Below are 18,677 nucleotides of genomic sequence, written 5' to 3' on the forward strand. Positions count from 1 at the left end.
ATGCCCAGCTAATTTTTTTTTGTATTTTTAGTAGAGGCGGGGTTTCACCATGCTGACCAGGATGGTCTCGATCTCTTGACCTCGTGATCCACCCGCCTCGGCCTCCCAAAGTGCTGGGATTACAGGCTTGAGCCACCGCGCCCGGCCTTCTTAGGCTATTCTTAATCCCTCTTTTAAAAATGCTAAATATCAAGCAAAAGAGTTAACCTGTTTCCAGCAGTGACTTCCACGCATGTGTAGAAAGCTGGTTCACATTCAAAGTTATTCATCACAATGCCATGATAGCCATTTTGAACATGCTGGTTTATTCCTTTTCGACGAAAGTGGTCTAGCACTTTGTTTATGCTGTCTATTCCATTTAAAATGGCCTGTGAATTGTCAGATGTGAAGAATATTAAAATACCACCACCAATGGCACTCCTGCTAAGACATGAGCCCACAACACCATATATTTTAAAACATTACTAGTGATAAAACTAAACATTCTCTCCAACAAACACATCACCACCTCACAATATGCCAACTACATGTTAAGAGGTTATATGATAGGTTCTGTTCTATAACAGTAGTGTTAAAAATGGGCTCTTTATCTGAAAATCAAAAGTGCTACTATTAATAGTATGTGTAGTAATAAAACTAATCTCTATCATTTCATATTTAGAAGATAATTTAGACTCTACTCGTATTTATCACTTGGGACCCATGACCTACGCCCTGAAGGTAGTAACTTCTCATGTAACAACTCAATGACTCAGTGTAAACAGAGGTGATGAATCACCTTTCCCGTTGCCGCTCTAAGAAGTTGTTGCTTCTTTTCAAGATCTTCTCTTTTAGCAGCAAGTGCTTGCTGTTCTGCATTCTCTTCTCTCCACAAGTAACTAATCAATAAAAAGTAGACTGTCTTTAACTTTAAACAGGCATGAGGATGCATGAACAGTATAGTTTAGAATCAAATAGAGAAAACAAGCCTGTACAATTAATTTGTAACTTAAAGACCACAAAACATCTAGCAACTAACATTACTCAAAAAATTAATGCGTATCTTAGTCTATACTAACTTTCTTTCACTTTGTAATTCATCTTTCTTATTTTTTACTTCATAATATTTTCTGTCCAGTTCTTCCACTCGAGCTTTGACTTCATTAAGATCTTGGTCCAGTTTCTATGGAAATAAAAGTAATTCAAATTTAAAATTCAGTTTCATCAAACTAATCCACAGTGACATAAAGTAGATCGGTGATTGCAAAAGGCTGGGGGAGGAGACAAAAGGTAAGGGAGGGAGGAATTAAAAAGGGGTATGGAAAACATTTCTGGGACACAAACATGTTTATTGTCTTAATTGTGGTGATGATTTTGCAGATGTATATGTATGTCAAAACTCGGCAAATTGTATAATTTATTTATTTTTGCCACTTTCCTGACTAGGAAGAATGATGTACTTTAAATATGTACAATTTGCTGTATGTCAATTATACCTTAATGATGCTGTTGAAAAATCCAATTTCAGTTTTTAAAAGTTGTCTTTAGGCAAAAGAGCATATCACCAGTAAACACAAACCATTAAATACTCTAAAACATGTTGCTAAAATAAAAGTTTTGTTCATTCGTGATCTAAATCTTCCTATTTCTATAATATACACTCCAGAATTTTAGAAAAATCTAAGTTCTCATAATAGTGCATTACTTTCATACTGCCCCCTCTACACACACACAACAAACCACAAAAACTACATTCAACTATTTCACATTCAAGGAAAATAAGCTAAAAATGTTAAAAGGCAGAACCTGTAAGTAATCTGTAAGAACCTAACGTTAGGTACTGTTTCCTTAAGGATAGTTAATGAACTGTATTCATTAACTTAGTAAATTATACTGAGCTGAAAAAAATGCAGTATCCTCATTGGCTAGAGTTTAGGGAAGCTGACATTTCATCCACTTAATGAAGTTACCAAAGCCCAGTACATACCAGGCATTCCTATAACAAGTGGAGAATAATCAAAGACCAAAGCAAACAAAAATCCTTGCCTTCTTGGGAAGCAATAAAACAAGCAAAATAAATCTGAAGATTATCCCTTAGGGGAAGGGCTTCAAATCGCTTCGCGAATTACATTCATCTGTTTGTATTATGACTAATTATTGTCAGATATCAAAGTAACTATAAATATTCCCACAGTGTACTAACAAGTATTAATCCTCAATAGTAACATTAACTTTTTGTCCAAAATTGTAATGGACAAAGAGTCAATGTTACTACTAATTCCAATGAGAAAAAGTCAATGTTACTACTGAGTCATAATATCTTGGATAATCAGAATCACTTTTAACATCTTGGATAATGAAACCCATTAATTCTACACATGAGGAATCTGACATTCGGTGGTATCTGAAACCGTAAAAGAGTAAATTCTGTATGTAAAATTTAACTTTTCTGCAGCAATTACTTAATTCATCCCCAGGCTATTTGAATACATGTATAAAGAAGAGTGTAAACCTTGAAGAGTCAGCTTTCCTAAATTAATGTTTCATCTTTTATAGTCCTAAACAAAGATTGTTGTGTTATTAACTAGCATTACAGCTTACAGTATTTCTAAAATCCTACATACTTTTTTTCCAGGTGTAACAACACTAATGGTTCCCTTTCTGAGACAATGATGCTACTCAGAACCAATAATAAAGTAAGCTATCTATGTTAAATTCTAAATATAGTGTTTTGTAGACTTTATTGAATAATGCAAAAGAAAAAAGAAAGCATTTAGTTTGCACTGAAACTATTTAAAAGCTTCCTCTTCTCCACAGCAGTTGCTAGGGCCAACATACCACTAACATCAGTTAGAAAAGCCTAAAAATTTAGTTTGCTAAGTATGTAGGATACGTATCACATAAAAGAAACATAATAAATCATAATAAAACCACCAAAAGGCATTTCATTTTTCATACTGCAGGCCTTAAAAATATACTGTGGAAAAATTAGGATTATACCAAGAGGCAAAAGGTCATTTTACATAATGCAATCAGCACTTTAAAATCATCTTTGTCCAATGGCAAAGCTTCATCTTCAGAAGTGTCAATTCTGATAATGAGAAGTGTGGTTGGAATATTGGAAAATAATAAACTTCAAGAATGACAAAAAATGAATAAATTCTCTCACCGGAGGCTCCTTCAAAAAGGGCATCTGCTGAGGTTGGTGGTTTCATAAACTCAAGAGAAAACTCATCTTATTTCAAGAAAAGAAGTGTAACTATCACAGTTCAGACTATACTAACCATATACAAGACTACCTGGATTAACCCAGGTTTTCCACTCCCTCCACAAAGTGTCACAACTAAAGCCCATAGCACAACTGGACTTCCAAAAACAGCAGGCTACATTCCTGGGAATTTTACCTACCTGTTAAGTTGTTTATGTTTACAGAGACTATTGTGTTTGCTCCCTACTATGTTTTTGTTTCGGTTATGTAATTAAATATTAAATAGAGTGAGAATATGAATACAAAGAAAACACCTGTTTCTCTAAAAATTTCATTGAGGTTTTGGATACATTCAAAGGTAAGTCACCAAAAACTTAAGTCCTATAAAAGATTAGAAAGAAATAATTATATATAATATACAATTAATAAGTACATAAATATTAATATATGTACTTCATAACAAATAATTTAAATGTTAAATCACAAAAGTCAAGAAAAAATGAAAGAACTGGTCCAGATTAAAGCATATAAAAGAAACATGACAACAAAATGTAATACATGATGCTAGAATACCAAAAAGTAAAGTTTTAAAAGATGTTACTATTAAGTTGTTTTAGACATATATGACATGTTGTTAAAATTAAAGGTATGTAAGACACACATACTACCAATTCACAAAAACATAGGCTGGGCACAGTGGCTCACGCCTGTAATCCCAGCACTTTGAGAAACCAAGGTGGGAGGACTGCTTAAGCCCAAGATTTCGAGACCAGCCTAGGCCACAAGGTAAGACCCAGTCTCTACAAAAAAAAATAAATAAAAATTTTTCTGGCTGGGCTGGACACGGTGGCTCACGCTTGTCAATCCCAGCACTTTGGGCAGAGGCAGGCAGATAACCTGAGGTAAGGTGTTCTAGACCAGCCTGGCCAACATGGTGAAACCCTGTCTCTTCCAATTATTTATTTTTTTGCTGGGCATGGTGGTACATGCCTATGGTCCCAGTTACTTAGGAGTCTAAGGATGGAGGATCATTGAGTCTCATAGGTGGAGGATGCAGTGAGCTGTGTTTGCACCACTGCACTCCAGATTGGGTGACAGAATAAGACCCTACCTCAAAAAAATTAAAAATACACACATTTTAATATATTTAATCTAAATAAAGTCTCACTGACATGAATATTCTTTAAAAAAGCAAACTACTATATGTATATAAAACTGTGCTGGCCTTTTCTAAATAAGTATCTGTCCTATATTTTAAGAGTAACATGTAGACTTACTTAAAAAGAAAACCTGAAGTAGATAAAACTAAAGACGTTTATCTCTTCTGAAAGAGTCTTGCAAAGCAACTATAAAAGTTCTTACATTATACTGCTCCAGATTTTTCTCTTTATTTGCTTCAGTATCTTCCAAATCCTTATGTATAGCAGCAATCTGTCTTTTCTTGTCATTAATAGCCTGATCTAAAGACTTGAGTTCCTTTTTAATCCACTTATCCCTTTCTTCTTTTGATGTAAACTGGCTTCCTCGACCCTGTTTTGCGTAAAGATCCGTTCTTTCCTGGGTAGCTTGAGCCAATCTACACAAAATAGAAGAGAATGGGTTCAAAAGGAGAATAAAAAATAATCAAGTTTAATTGTCATGAATAATGTCAACTGTACACAGACACATAAAGCCATTTTTCAAAATGATACCAAAAAAAATAAATTAAGTGTAAAAAGCCGCTATATATAATTGAGCTCCTTGGACTACCTAGTTTTACGTAATATGATGTAGAAAGTTAAAGTGTTGGTGAAAATTCTCAGACCTAGCAATTCCTCGTTCTTCTTTCTCTTTTACACTGTTGAATTTAGGTTCTGTTTCTGCCAGTTCTTTCTGCTTTTCTTCTATTTTTTCAAGCAGCTTCTGCCTCTCTTTTAATAAACGTTTCTGTAAATAAAGGTAAGTAAAAATGCAAACTGCTTTAAACTTTTTGCGAAATTTAAGTCTATCACAAAACGTTTTCTCATGAAAAAAACTTCATGAGAAAACCCACCTGTAACATGAAACTCTTTTTTAAGAAACAAGACAGTACTAAGTTATTACTTGAGTACAAATTATGTTAATGTAGCAAAGCTTTAAAAAAAATTCCAGCACATACCAGTCACAGTAAGGACTGTCTTCTGCAGTTCCTGCTCACCTGAACATTTATGTCTTTCATTTTTAGCATTTTAACTTACCCTCTGTTCACTATTGCCTGCCAGTTCATCTTGTAAATCCTTGGCTTTAAGCTCCAACTTAGTCCTCTGCTTAATTTGTTCTTGTCTTTCAGCACTAAGCTGTTCCTTTTCTTCTTTCATAGCTGAAATTTTTGTTTTCAATTCTCTGACTTGGCGTTCAATATCCTATTCAAAAGTATTAAACAGAAAATAAGTCAGGCAATTAGAAGTACAATAGCAGAATTGTGACACTATTAATTCTGTCCCTTCTTTCACTTACACCTTTAGTACTACTTTGTCTTTTCAATATTCAGTTCCTCTAAATCCCCCTTGTGGTTATCATTCCATAATTCTGGTACAAAAGGGTTTACTATGGTCAAAAACATAAGATGGCTAGACATGGTTGCTCAAGCCTATAATCTCATCACTTTGGGAGGCCCAAGTGGGAGGACTGCTCGAACCCAGGAGTTTGAGACAGGCCTGGGCAACAATAGTAAGATTCTCTCTCTTCAAAAAATAAAAAAATTAGGAGGCTGAGGTGGGAGGATAACTTGAGCTTGGAAGATCAAGGTTGCAGTGAGCTGTGATCTCATCACTGCACTCCACCCTATGCAATGAAGTGACACCCTCTCTTAAAACAACAAAAAAATACTTCAGGAGGCTGAGGCAGAAGAACCACTTGAGTCCAGGACTTTGTGACCAGCCTGGGCAACATGGCAAGGCTTCATCTCTACAATAAATTTAAAAATTAGACAGGTGTGGTGGTACACTTGTGGTCCCAGCTATTCAAGAAGCTGAGGCAAGAAGACTGCCTGAGCCACGGAAGTCAAGGCTAGAATGAGCCATGATGGCACCACTGCACTGCAGCCTAGATGACAGAGCGAGACCCTGTCTCAAAAGAAAAAAGTTAACAGGAACCTTGTTTATAATCTTACCTCCATTTTATCTCTTGCATCCTGCTGGGCATCTCTTAATTGTCTGGATTTTTCTCCACTAGTCTCTCGCTTAGCAGAAAGCTAAGAAAAAAAAAAAAAAAGTTTTATCTAACGCATTTTGTTATTTGCTAAATGTTTCATAACATCTAATAAAAATTTATTAAAATAAACCAAAAGTAAAAACTCAAAAATTTTACAAAAAGTTTAAAAATCATTTTAACTAGAAAACTGAAGCACTACTTAAATTTTTGTACAAAATGTCAACAATACTAATTACAAAATATATTCGAAAACTACAAGAAGCCTTCAAAATGGCTTTCCTATCATCTTGTCTGCCTAATACCACCATCTGATTATATTTCAGATAAAACTATATAGCAAGGACTACATGGGTATTTTCCTCAAACAGAAAGAAAAAACTTGCTAATAAATTGAGAGGCTTTTTAAAGTTTCTATTTAAAATTCACTAAAAAGTGTAATTATGGCATGAGTTTAACATATTAATAAAAACAAAATTAATCTGATTTCAAGTGTCAAAGGTAAATATTTTACCTCATCAAGTTTAGCACGAGTCTCGTTAAGTTCCTGATTGTAAATGGTATATTCCAGGGCTCGTCTCATTTTATCCCACTTCTGATACTGAGCTAGTTCTTCCTTTTCTTCCTCTAAAGTATGTAATCTCTCTTCAATGTATTTTAACAACTCATTGATTTTTTCCCGTTTGCCCTCTTAAAAGAAATGAGGAAAGGAGTTAATAAAATTTTTATGTAATATCACTTAAATATACCTTGAATTAAATAATTCTTAAGAACTGTAGCATAATTTCTTTAACATTATGTGGTAACCAAAATTAAAATACTAAAATAGCAATTAACCCATTTATGCCAGAGGTTGCAAATTTTTTGTGTGAAAAATCAGACCTTGGTGATGACCTTGAGCAGTAGGATACAAGTAACTCCCACAAGCTTAGCATTCCAATAATGGAACACTAAGCATAAATGGATTAAGATGCTTTATCATGAAAAGCATCAGAGAACAAATTTACACATGGTGACACTGGTTCTTTTGTAACATGTAGTAAGGGCCTCAATTTAAACTTCCTTTTAAAAAGTCGGTGTGCTGGCCAGGCATGGTGGCTCATGCCTGTAATCCCAGCATTTTAGGAAGTCAAGGCAGGCAGATTACCTGAGGTTAGGATTTTGAGACCAGTCTGGACAACATGGTGAAACCCTGTCTCTACTAAAAATGCAAAAATTAACTGGGCATGGTGGTGGGCACCTGTAATCCCAACTACTCTGGAAGGCTGAGGCAGGAGAATCACTTGAGCCCAGGAGGCAGAGGTTGCAGTAAGTGGACATCACGCCATTGCATTCCAGCCTAGGTGACAGAGCAAGACTCTATCTCAAAAACCGAAAAGAAGTCAGTGTGCCTTTCCACAGTATTTTTAAAAGCTGCCAGCAAGGCGCGGTGGCTCACAGCTGCAATCCCAGCACTTTGGGAGGCTGAGGCAGGCGGATCACGAGGTCAGGGGTTCGAGAACAGCCTGACCAACATGGTGAAACCCTGTCTCTACTTAAAAACACAAAAATTAGCCAGGCGTGGTGGTGCGCACCTGTAATCCCAGATAATTGGGAAGCTGAGCCAGGAGAACTGCTTGAACCCAGGAGGTGGAGGTTGTGGTGAGCCAAGAGCGTGCAATTGCACTACAGCCTGACTCCATTAAAAAGACTCTGTCAAAAAAAAAAAAAAAAAAAAAAAAAAAACCTGCTAACATCACTGGGGTTATGGATTCTCAATTTTTATTAATAACAGCATTATCTATTGCTGTTGTATACTGAATACCTACTATGTTCCTATCATGGAGCTACTCTGTTAAAATAACAGTAATTTGCAACAACAAAAATATGGCAGAATCACATTTATTTTACCTGTTTCTTTCATTAAAGAGATGCTTTCTTCCTTTCGTTCATCATACACTCTAGTACCAGCTACTTCTCTTAATAGCTTTAATCTCTGAGAATCTGGTGCTGTCGCCATCTGGTTGATCTAAAAATTTCAAAAAATAATCATTTTATAGCAGTAGTGTCTGTTTAAGAACAAGAACCCCACATTGAAAAGTTTTTAACACACATGCAGGTTGGGTATCCCTTATACAAAATGATTGGGAACCAGTACAGATTTTAGATTTTTTCAGGTTTTGGAATATTTGCATTTATACTTACCAGTTGGGCAACCCAAATGCAAAAGTTTGAAATCCAAAATGCTCCAACAAGCATTTCTTTTGAATGTCTTGTCAATACTCAAAAGGTTTCAGATTGTAGAACATTTTGTATTTCAGACTTTTGAATTTGGGACATGCCAAGTTTTAGGTAGCTTATGATTTGGCCAATGTCATTAGTATAGTACATACGCCTACATATCTATGTCTCCTTTACTTAAATTTACCAAATACACTCCAAATATAACTGTTATGTCCATAACTCTCCTTTATGATTAGGCCTAACAAGTGAAGGAGTATCTCACACCATCATCTTTTTCTTAGTCAGCATGATGAGGTATAAAAGATGAGCTCCATTCTCACAGAACAAAGTATTTTTATAAGGCGAAATCATCACTGACTATATTTTTTTAAAAACTATATATTAAAAGTACTATTCTTCCTCAGTTTCCATGGAATATTGGTTCTAGGACCCTCTGCAGATACCAAAATCCAAGGATGCTCAAGTCACTTATATAAAATGGCATATTATTTGCACATAACCTATGCACATCCTTCCGTATACTTTAATCTCTACTTACAATGCTTAATACAATGTAAATGCTATGTAAACAGTTATACTGTATTTTTAAAGTTGTATTTCTTATTGTACTATTATTTTAAATTTTTATTTAAATATTTTTGATCCATGGTTGGTTGAATTTGCAGATGTGGAATCCACAGATACAGAGGGCTAACTGTATGACAAAATTGTGTGTTTTAAATATAGAGAGAATGGTAACAACTTAACTGCCATGCCAACTTAATATATAACAAGTATCCCTAAATGTCAAAAATGATATCACTGCATTAAAAAGTTGAAATGGCCGGGCGCGGTGACTCAAGCCTGTAATCCCAGCACTTTGGGAGGCCGAGGCGGGTGGATCACGAGGTCAAGAGATCGAGACCATCCTGGTCAACATGGTGAAACCCCGTCTCTACTAAAAATACAAAAAATTAGCTGGGCATGGTGGTGTGTGCCTGTAATCCCAGCTACTCAGGAGGCTGAGGCAGGAGAATTGCCTGAACCCAGGAGGCGGAGGTTGTGGTGAGCCGAGATCGCGCCATTGCACTCCAGCCTGGGTAACATGAGTGAAACTCCGTCTCAAAAAAAAAAAAAGTTGAAATGATAGTTACTCTAAGCTAAGAACACATGGTCTATCAAAAATATCTATAAGAATCATCCTTCAGATCTTCATTATTGAGAGCTCCAATTACATATGTCCATTCATGCAATTTACTCACTTAAAAATTATTTATCAGGCCAGCCGCGGTGGCTCACGCCTGTAATCCCAGCACTTTGGGAGGCCGAGGTGGGCAGATCACAAGGTCAGGAGTTCAAGACCAGCCTGACCAACATAGTAAAACCCTGTCTCTACTAAAAATACAAAAATTAGCTGGGCGTGGTGGTGCAGGCCTGTAATCCCAGCTACTCAGGAGGCTGAGGCAGGAGAATCACTTAAACCCCAGAGGCAGCAGTTGCAGTGAGCCAAGACTGTGCCACTGCACTCCAGCCTGGGTGACAGAGCAAGATTCTGTCTCAAAAAAAACAAAAACAAAAACATATTTATCTTCTTTTTTCCTTTTTAAAGACAGGGTTTCACCATGTTGGTCAGGCTGGTCTTGAACTCCTGACCTCAGGTGATCCGCCCGCCTTGGCCTCCAAAGTGTTTGGATTACAGGCGTGAGCCCCCACGCCCAGCAAAAACATATTTATCAAATGGCTACAACATGTGCCACTGCTGGGCACTAGAAAAGAGAAAACAAAGCAGAAAGGGCCCTGCCCTCATGCAGTTTACATTCTGTAGGAAAAGACAGAAAATAAGTATTATCATAACAGTGTAATTTAAGTGTTATGAGGAAAAATAAAAGACATTAAGGAAATAAAGCACATAGGCTTGGGGAGAAGGCAACACTTTTAGATAAGGCATCAAGGATGGCGTACGGGCAGAAACTGATATGAAGTAAAAGGGCCTACGCTGAGAGCACACAGATCTCAGTAAAGTGCTCTTTCAAATCAGCCTCTATTTAAAAAATCTCTCACAAATAGTAAAATCGGGGGGGAAAAAAAAAAAAACAACTTGTTCTTCTGGTACATTTTCTGAAACTGAAACTCCATATTCTTCCTAATCACTTCTTCTGAATGCTAACTTTCCCATACATATCTAGGAAAAAAAAGCCTATAGTATAAAATAAGTGAACATTCTTCAAGAATTTTCCCTAGTCCAAAACAAAGTGGAAGTATTTAAGAAGCGAGAACAATCAGTTAAAAAAGTTTGTAACTTGGCTGCTAAAAAACTGTAAAAAATATAATCCCTATTAGGGAAAATAACATGCAGCACAATGGCAGATTTCTGGTAATGTTAGTTTTTCAATATTTTAATTCTGTGATTAATATAAATAATGCAAAAAACTAATTTTATAAAGTAATTTTTTCAAATGTGATTTTTATAGAATTTCTACAATGTTCTTAATTATTGCAACTTTCATAAGCCAATAATGTCTTCCCATACTTTCACCTCAGTAATACCAGTCACTAGGAAAACAAGATCCGCCTAATCTGCTGAAATACTTCCATCTCAACATGCAATGGATCTATTTGGTACTTTATGGCCATGTAAAAGATATGGCCATTTTTCCTTCAGCTTAACCACTCAAATCAATAAATCAAATTCATCACTCAAGAATTACTCAGAAAACAAATTCTATTAAAAAAGGACATACAATTGTTTTACCTTTCCTTGTTTAACAATATAATAAGGATTGCTTCGGGAAAAACCAGCACTTTCAAGAAGGTTCATCACATCATTTTTCCTGTTGACAATGAAATTACTTTCAGATAAATAATTTTAAAGTACCATTAAGCAATAAGTAGACTAGCCCCTGAGTTAGTAGCATTAGGGAGTGAAGATCAGTAATTAAACCATCTGTATTGTTCTCAGAACTTTCTGATTCTTATGTTTATCCACTATATATTGATTTGTTGAAGATGAAGCAAATATTTCTCATACATGAGGCAGGTAAATGAATACTTTTACTTGTTTGTAAGGAAATTATAAACATAAAGAAAAATGCAAGCCAGGCGCAGTGGCTCAGGCCTATAATCCGAGCACTTTGAGGCCAAGGTAGGCGGATCAAGAGGTCAAGAGTTCAAGACCAGCCTGGCCTACATGGTGAAACCCCATCTCTACTACGAATATAAAAATTAGCCAGGTGTGGTGATGGATGCCTGTAATCCCGGCTACTTGGGAGGCTGAGGCAGGAGAATGGCTTGAACCTGGGAAGCAGAGGCTGAAGTGAGCCAAGATCGCGCCACTGCACTCCAGCCTGGGCGACAAAGCAAGACTGCATCTTGAGGAAAAGAAAAATACTAGCTGAGCGTGGTGGCTCATGTCTGTAATCCCAAAGCCAGAGGTGGATCGTTTGAGGTCAGGAGTTCGTGGCCTACCTGGCCAATATAGCAAACACCCCATTTCTATTTAAGTATAAATTCAATTCTTTAACAAAAGAAAAGAAAAACGCTTACGTGACCATCTTCTTGTCTAAGAAATACTGATCTTTTTTGGCACCAATAACTCTTCGAAGTGAAACTTCCTCTTTATCAATCTAGAAAAAATGTAAAAGCTCTAAATTAATTTAATAGTAAAGAAGAAAACTTTTCAAATGAGGTCATTTTAGAAAGTCCCTGACCATAATTATTTATTTTAAAATTTCAGTTACCTCACTAAAGACAATACTACGAATACTCAATACTCTTAACCAAGACACTTCTTCACAACAGCTTGTATATTCACATTTGTTAACATTCATTGTCATTTTCAGATCTAATCAGTATGTAAACTGTGTAATTACTATAGCATAAATGATAAAAGCTTAAAAAGTTTCAAAGTATGAAGAAAATTAGCTACACCAATTAAATTCTCAACATTACTTAAAAAAAAACAAGTTACTTACTGGTAACCGGTTGTCTGAATTATCAAAAATAATCTCCACAAAAGCAGAAATAACACGAGGACCAGTACCTTCCTAAAAATGAAAAAAGTAAGAAATCTGCCATTTAATATATTCATATTCTTTAAACACTTCTTAAAGTCTAGGGCATGATAACAAGTCTGATTCAATTGAGAAAAATTTCTACTAGATTCATATATATATATACACACACATACACACTAATCTAACATCTCTGCTGTTTTGGCAAGAGGGATACATACTTTGGGGGTATCTCCAGAGGGATAGTATATATCCCTCTCGCCAAAACAGCAGAGACATTAGATTAAGATAACAAAACTCAACCAAGCTTTTGATTCTGAACAAAAAATAAGAACTATGCAGGACATGTCAAAGTTACATATCCTTAAATCTGATTTTACAGACCACTTTATTAGACTGCAAGACTGGGACCATTTAATTCTACCTATTTGCTAATATACCATGAGGCTCTTCTCTTACAGACTCATCTTAATGCTGGAAAGAAACCCTAATAAATCATGGGATAATTATCAAAAACCGGTTTTTAAAAAATATTTGAGACATTCTACAGTTTTAAACCTATTATAGAAATATACACATTTAACATGTGTCACATTTAAACCAATCTATGACAGAAAAATTATGGTATCGAGTACAGATACCTTCCAGATTCTAGAAACCATTACTATGTAGTAGCTAAATACAATGAAGAACTATACCAAAGAGGTTATTATTTTAATGCCAATCTGAAAAACCTAAAAAGAATTTTTCTATAGGAAATCAATTCTGATTACAGGGCTACAAATTCAAACAACAAGGTGGGCGGTGGGGGGGAACAACAGCTAAACAAAATAATTTCCTATGTGTGAGAAACATTGTTAAGATATACTGAGAAATTTCTAGTCCTTAATAAGCAATATTCAAACCAAAAGGATGATTAATTATATCATTTTATTGTAGTCTTTTATGATTTTCTATCCTAAAATTACTTTAGTCCATTACTCATATTATTATTTTCCACTCACATTGGTAATATGGCTAGTGTCCTAACAAGGTTTCAGGGAGGCATGACTAACATGAACATGAAAACCCAATCATCATGCTTATGAACTACGAAAGGAACCATTTAATAAAATATTCTAACAACTCACGTTACTGTAAATATACGGGTGGTCCCTGACTTATAACGGTTCAACTTAACAGTGGTAGGAAAGCAATCTAGTCAGTAGAAACTGTAAATCAAGTACCCATAAAATTACTGTTTTTTTACTTTCAGCACAGGATTCAATAAATTATATATAGAGAGCCAGGTGCGGTGGCTCACGCCTGTAATCCCAGTACTTTGGGAGGCCGAGGAAGGCGGATCACGAGGTCAAGAGATTGAGGCCATCCTAGCCAACAATGGTTTCACCAGAAACCCCATCTCTACTAAAAATACAAAAATTAGCCAGGTGTGGTGGCACCCGCCTATGGTCCCAGCTACCTGGGAGGCTGAGGTGAAAGAATCGCTTGAACCCGGGAGGCGGAGGTTGTAGTGAGCTGGGATTGCACCACTGCACTCCAGCCTGGCAACAGAGCAAGACTCCGTCTCAAAAATAAATAAATAAATAAATAAAAATTATATGAGAGATTCAACACTTCATTATAAAACAGACTTCGTGTTAGATCATTTTGCTTGACTCTCAACTGTAGGCTAATGTACATTTTTGACTTACGGTATTTTCAGTTTATGATGGGTTTATCAGGACATAACCCCACTGTTAAGCTGCAGAACATCTCTACTGTTTTTCATACTGGAAAATGATGCTCACAAATATGGCTAAAACAACAACTTGTATACTGTTTAGTTTGCAATAGTTGTTTCTCTATGCTCCCAATTAACTTTTAGTTCTGCATCTTAAAGTCCCTAACCCCCAATCTCAAACTCCTTCCCCCTCAGCAAACCTGCTTAAGCCTTTGCAGATCACATCCTTAAAGAAATTTGATGGAGGACATATCCATCTATAAGCAAATCCTGTAATTTTCTCCTAACCACTATAAAAATTGAGCTTTTATTTGACATTAACATGTTAGGCTAAACTTCACAGCAGAGTAATAAACTTATGAGATAGATTGTGTCTTGTTCACAAAAAATCTGAAACCTGAACAAATGTTTTTTTAACTAGCATGGAAAATTTATTTTTAAAATATATATAATATTAACAACGTCTTAAAGCAGTCTCACTCACATGCAATAAAGCCAACCGCTGTTCTGGACGAAGATGACTAAACTCATCACTCAGAACAAACTGAATTGCTGGAAATACAAAAACAACTATTAATATAACCTAAAAAAAAAAGGGTTTATGACTTATGTATAACTTCCCATACCTCAATAGAACATTGTGTGTCAGGTAACAGACAATGTAAATAAATTATCTCTTCCATATGGACAAAAGGAAATGCAGAAAATGTGCCTGCACATCAGACTAATCAGGTAGGAAATGATATAATATTGAAAAGTTTTCATTCAAACATTTTAAGTAAGATAATCAAGAGAAAACATCACAATATATGAAAACAGACAAGCAAAACTAAGGTACACCTCTGGCTCAAAGTGTACACTGATTAGGTTAACATGGTATTTGCTTTTTCCCCCACTAGACATAAATGGTATGAGTTAAAATCCTTTTTAACAAAATAGAATATATTTTGAGAATATGCTTAAGTGGATACTTTACCAAAAGAAATAAAACTAAGGAAATACAGGGAAATGTTAGAGATGCCCAACTTCTACTATATTTCTTATACTACACTTAGCTTCTTTAAGAAGGGGCCATTCCTACTTTCATATAGAGTACCTAACTAGACCACCCTGCCCAGGAAGTGGAACTCTTTACTCAGCTGTTCTGGTCCCAGTCCACTCAAGAGACCTCTAACACTGCGTGGGGGGAAGGGGGAAGGGGCACGTGCCCACGACAGCAAGCACATGCATAAGTAAGCATTAATGTGTGTGTTATGGACATGCGTGGGGTGGGGAGACTTCACACTGCCCTCATCCCCTGGAGATTCTGAAATACTTCCACTTCAGTCCACTCTCTCATCATTGCCAAATTACAGGACATACAGGCTACAGAGTGCCTTTCAGATTTGTGTGCACAGAAGGGATACAACCTTTGCTCTTATTAAGACAGTCCACTAAATGCCCCTTTCCGTCAAGCATTACCCAACTAAAAAGTTCAAATTTTTCAACCTACTCCTTAACAGTCTAATTTTGTTAAAATGTTTTTCTCCTCAAAGGATTTGTTAATAGATGATTGGTTTAGAAAACATTTTTTAAAAGGTGAAATAAGATCAACCATTTTCCAAAACACTACTATCAACTATTCTACTGCATTTACATACATTTTAATATATGCATTTATAACATTTATATATCACATTCAAGTTTAAAAAGCATTTTTATACATACTATTGCATTCCATTCTTACAAACCATCTAAGGTAGGGCAAACATCCAACATCTCCGTTTTTAAAGTGAAAAGAACAATTTGAGAGGCTACATGTAGTCTCACATACTTATTAGCCACTGGGTACAGAGTAGAATTCAGATCTGTATACTCTAAACCGTCTACTCTAAACTGCAATCCCAAGTAAAGTATTTCTTGGGTTTCATGCAGACATAACCTCAGAAAATCAATGATTTTAATATACTACCTTAAGATACCCAGGTCTTAATATATTTACAATTCAAAAAATAATACCTACCATAAAAAAAGTTACTTTTCCCAGATCCATTTCTGCCCACTGTAAAATTTCAAAAAGGACAAGTTATTTTACATAAAAACCAATAAAATTAAAACTGTTTACCTTTTTAAAAAACACTCAAAATTTTATCTTCCTGTGAATGGAGACTAAAAAGCAACAACAAAAAAAAACCCTAAAATTTTTAAAATCCAATTTTAAAATACATCTTAACAGCTAAAATTAAACACAATAGCGAACAAAAGAAACCAATAAAACAACTATAATCACCAAATGAATGCAATTTTTGTACAGACTGAATAGTTTTTTCTTTAAGGATACTTCACAGCTGATCCTTTTGCTCTTACCCAACAGTTTAAAATGAATAGGAATAGCTAAATATACTACCTGATTCTTATAATTTATCATATTACAAAGGATTTATAATTCTATTTTAACTATACATGATATGTTTAACAATTTAAAGATTCACATATTGCGAACATTCTAAAATAATCATTTTAAATCCTTAAAGAGTTCTCATGTTTACAATCAACCCAATATTATCATGTGTAGTCTCACAGAACACAAAAGTATAGACAATTTTAAGGCACTTTTTGACTAATAAAATTCAAATATAAGCAGTTCTATACATAAAAGTATATCAAATCCTTTTGATTTTAAATAAGTGTAATTGTTTAGTGAAATTTTCAGTGTTAAAACTCATAAATAACTATGTCACTCTTCTCAATCCTGAACCAGAAATATTCTGAGCAAATCAACCTCAAAGTTATCACCTTTAATGGAAGGTAAATCCCAAAAAGATCATTCATGTCATGCCAGAAAGGAAGTACTTTTTCTAAAAAAGGCATATGGCAGACACAGGAGCCAGCTTGAAGGGCGGCTTTCAGTAGCTAAATCTAGGGGTAATCTGAGCACCAATATAACTAAATAAATTATACGTTATTGATAGGGGAATAATCCATGCATTCATACCAATAATAAAAAAATAAGTAGGTAAGGAAGGAGGAGAATTACCAAATGCCAAGTGGTAAATGTGAAAGGAGTGCTGGAAATGAAAAATCATCATTTTGTGACCATCAGAATAAAGGCAAGGGTCATCAACAGATGCTAAATCCAGGCAGAAAGTTTGATAAGAAGCACAAGATTCACAGTCCAAAAGCATCTGTTTATATTACCTAGTAGTTGCAAGGGAAAAAAAACACCTACACAATGGAAACATCAGACCTGGACTAGTTGATCAAAAGTAATATTATCAATAAGAGGTAGACAGACCTCATGTGCCTTCAGATATGATAGCCTGAGGACATATCATTTATATCTTCTCAAAAATAACAATGTTATAAAAGACAAAGGAAGGCCACGGAAATGATCCAGATTAAAGGAGACTAAAAAAGCATGACAACTATGCAATACCTGATCCTAAATTAGATCCTGTAGCAGAGGGGGAGAACATGCTATGAAGAACATATCTGTCCATAGCTGGACAGATTATTAAGCATTAAATTTACATAACTTGTAAATTCTACTGTGATTATGAAAGAGATTACCCCTCCTCTTACAAAGTACACATTAAAATTAGAGATAAAGGACCATGGTGTACGTAACTTATTTTAAGGAAAAAACTGTCCATAAAGTAGAAATGACAAAGCAAGTGGGGAAAATGTTAACAATAGGTAAATCTAGGTAGAGGGTTTATGGGTATTCTCTGTACAGCTCTAATTGGGGCAATTTTTCTGTAAATTTGAAACTATTTCTAAATAAACGTTGAAGATGACAATTTGTCGTTAAATGAATAAATATTTCAAACCATAATCCATCCATAAATAAATAACTGAAATTTTAAGGATTTCCTTGTAAGAATTACTCCTACCTAGAGAGTGGAACACTACATAGCAATTTTAAAGGATGCTGAATAATTAATAAGGAAAGATATTCAAGATTTATCCTGAAGGACAGTAACAGATTACCAAGTTATAGGATAAGCCCATTTAAAAAAAAAAAAAGTCTTACTTTTAGATGTATACAAAGACTAAAAACGGACTCAGGTAAACACAGCTTATATGTGGCTCCAAATTCACCTTTCTCAACCCAGGCCTTAGATGCCAATCATTGGAGAGGCTCAGTCTCCTAATACCTCTAGTAGTTTCAAGCTACCCTGGGAGTATATGCAGGTCCTCCTGAATAGTGAAGACCCAAAGGAGGCTCTAATTCCCTGACGACTTCCGGGTGTGAGTTCCCAGAGCACCACAGAACAAAAGCTTGAAAGCATTAATGCCAGACGTGGAAAACTTTGACCAATGAAAAAGATGGGTGCCAGGAGACAAACCCTTCTTCAAATCTAAATCCATTCCTCTACCACCTGATCCTTTTTTTTTTTTTTTTTTT

At 35.3% G+C, this 18,677-nt stretch overlaps 1 protein-coding gene and 1 non-coding gene across 3 annotated transcripts in view; both read right to left on the reverse strand.

The window, feature by feature from the left end:
- SMC3 (structural maintenance of chromosomes 3) overlaps positions 1–18,677 on the reverse strand; it is a 36,510-nt gene that overhangs the window by 13,656 nt on the left and 4,177 nt on the right. The window contains exons 3-16 of one of the 2 annotated variants that reach the window (XM_017499687.2): positions 16,293–16,331; positions 14,775–14,842; positions 12,529–12,600; positions 12,101–12,180; positions 11,310–11,388; positions 8,246–8,363; positions 6,870–7,045; positions 6,318–6,398; positions 5,404–5,568; positions 4,992–5,113; positions 4,550–4,763; positions 1,059–1,162; positions 779–878; positions 208–368 (exon numbers count right to left, since the gene is read on the reverse strand). In XM_017499687.2, coding sequence (XP_017355176.1) covers positions 208–368; positions 779–878; positions 1,059–1,162; positions 4,550–4,763; positions 4,992–5,113; positions 5,404–5,568; positions 6,318–6,398; positions 6,870–7,045; positions 8,246–8,363; positions 11,310–11,388; positions 12,101–12,180; positions 12,529–12,600; positions 14,775–14,842; positions 16,293–16,331 — 1,579 coding nt within the window. Of the gene's footprint in view, positions 1–207; positions 369–778; positions 879–1,058; positions 1,163–4,549; positions 4,764–4,991; positions 5,114–5,403; positions 5,569–6,317; positions 6,399–6,869; positions 7,046–8,245; positions 8,364–11,298; positions 11,389–12,100; positions 12,181–12,528; positions 12,601–14,774; positions 14,843–16,292; positions 16,332–18,677 lie in introns of those variants that run through there. The other variant, XM_037728235.1, reaches the window with a different exon arrangement.
- Positions 13,566–13,668, reverse strand: LOC119467094. The gene has a single exon (XR_005195619.1). It is a non-coding gene; the product is annotated as a small nucleolar RNA U13 (small nucleolar RNA).

This window comes from Cebus imitator, unplaced genomic scaffold (genome assembly GCF_001604975.1).
Source record: "Cebus imitator isolate Cc_AM_T3 unplaced genomic scaffold, Cebus_imitator-1.0 Scaffold259, whole genome shotgun sequence".
Taxonomy (NCBI): Eukaryota; Metazoa; Chordata; class Mammalia; order Primates; family Cebidae; genus Cebus; species Cebus imitator.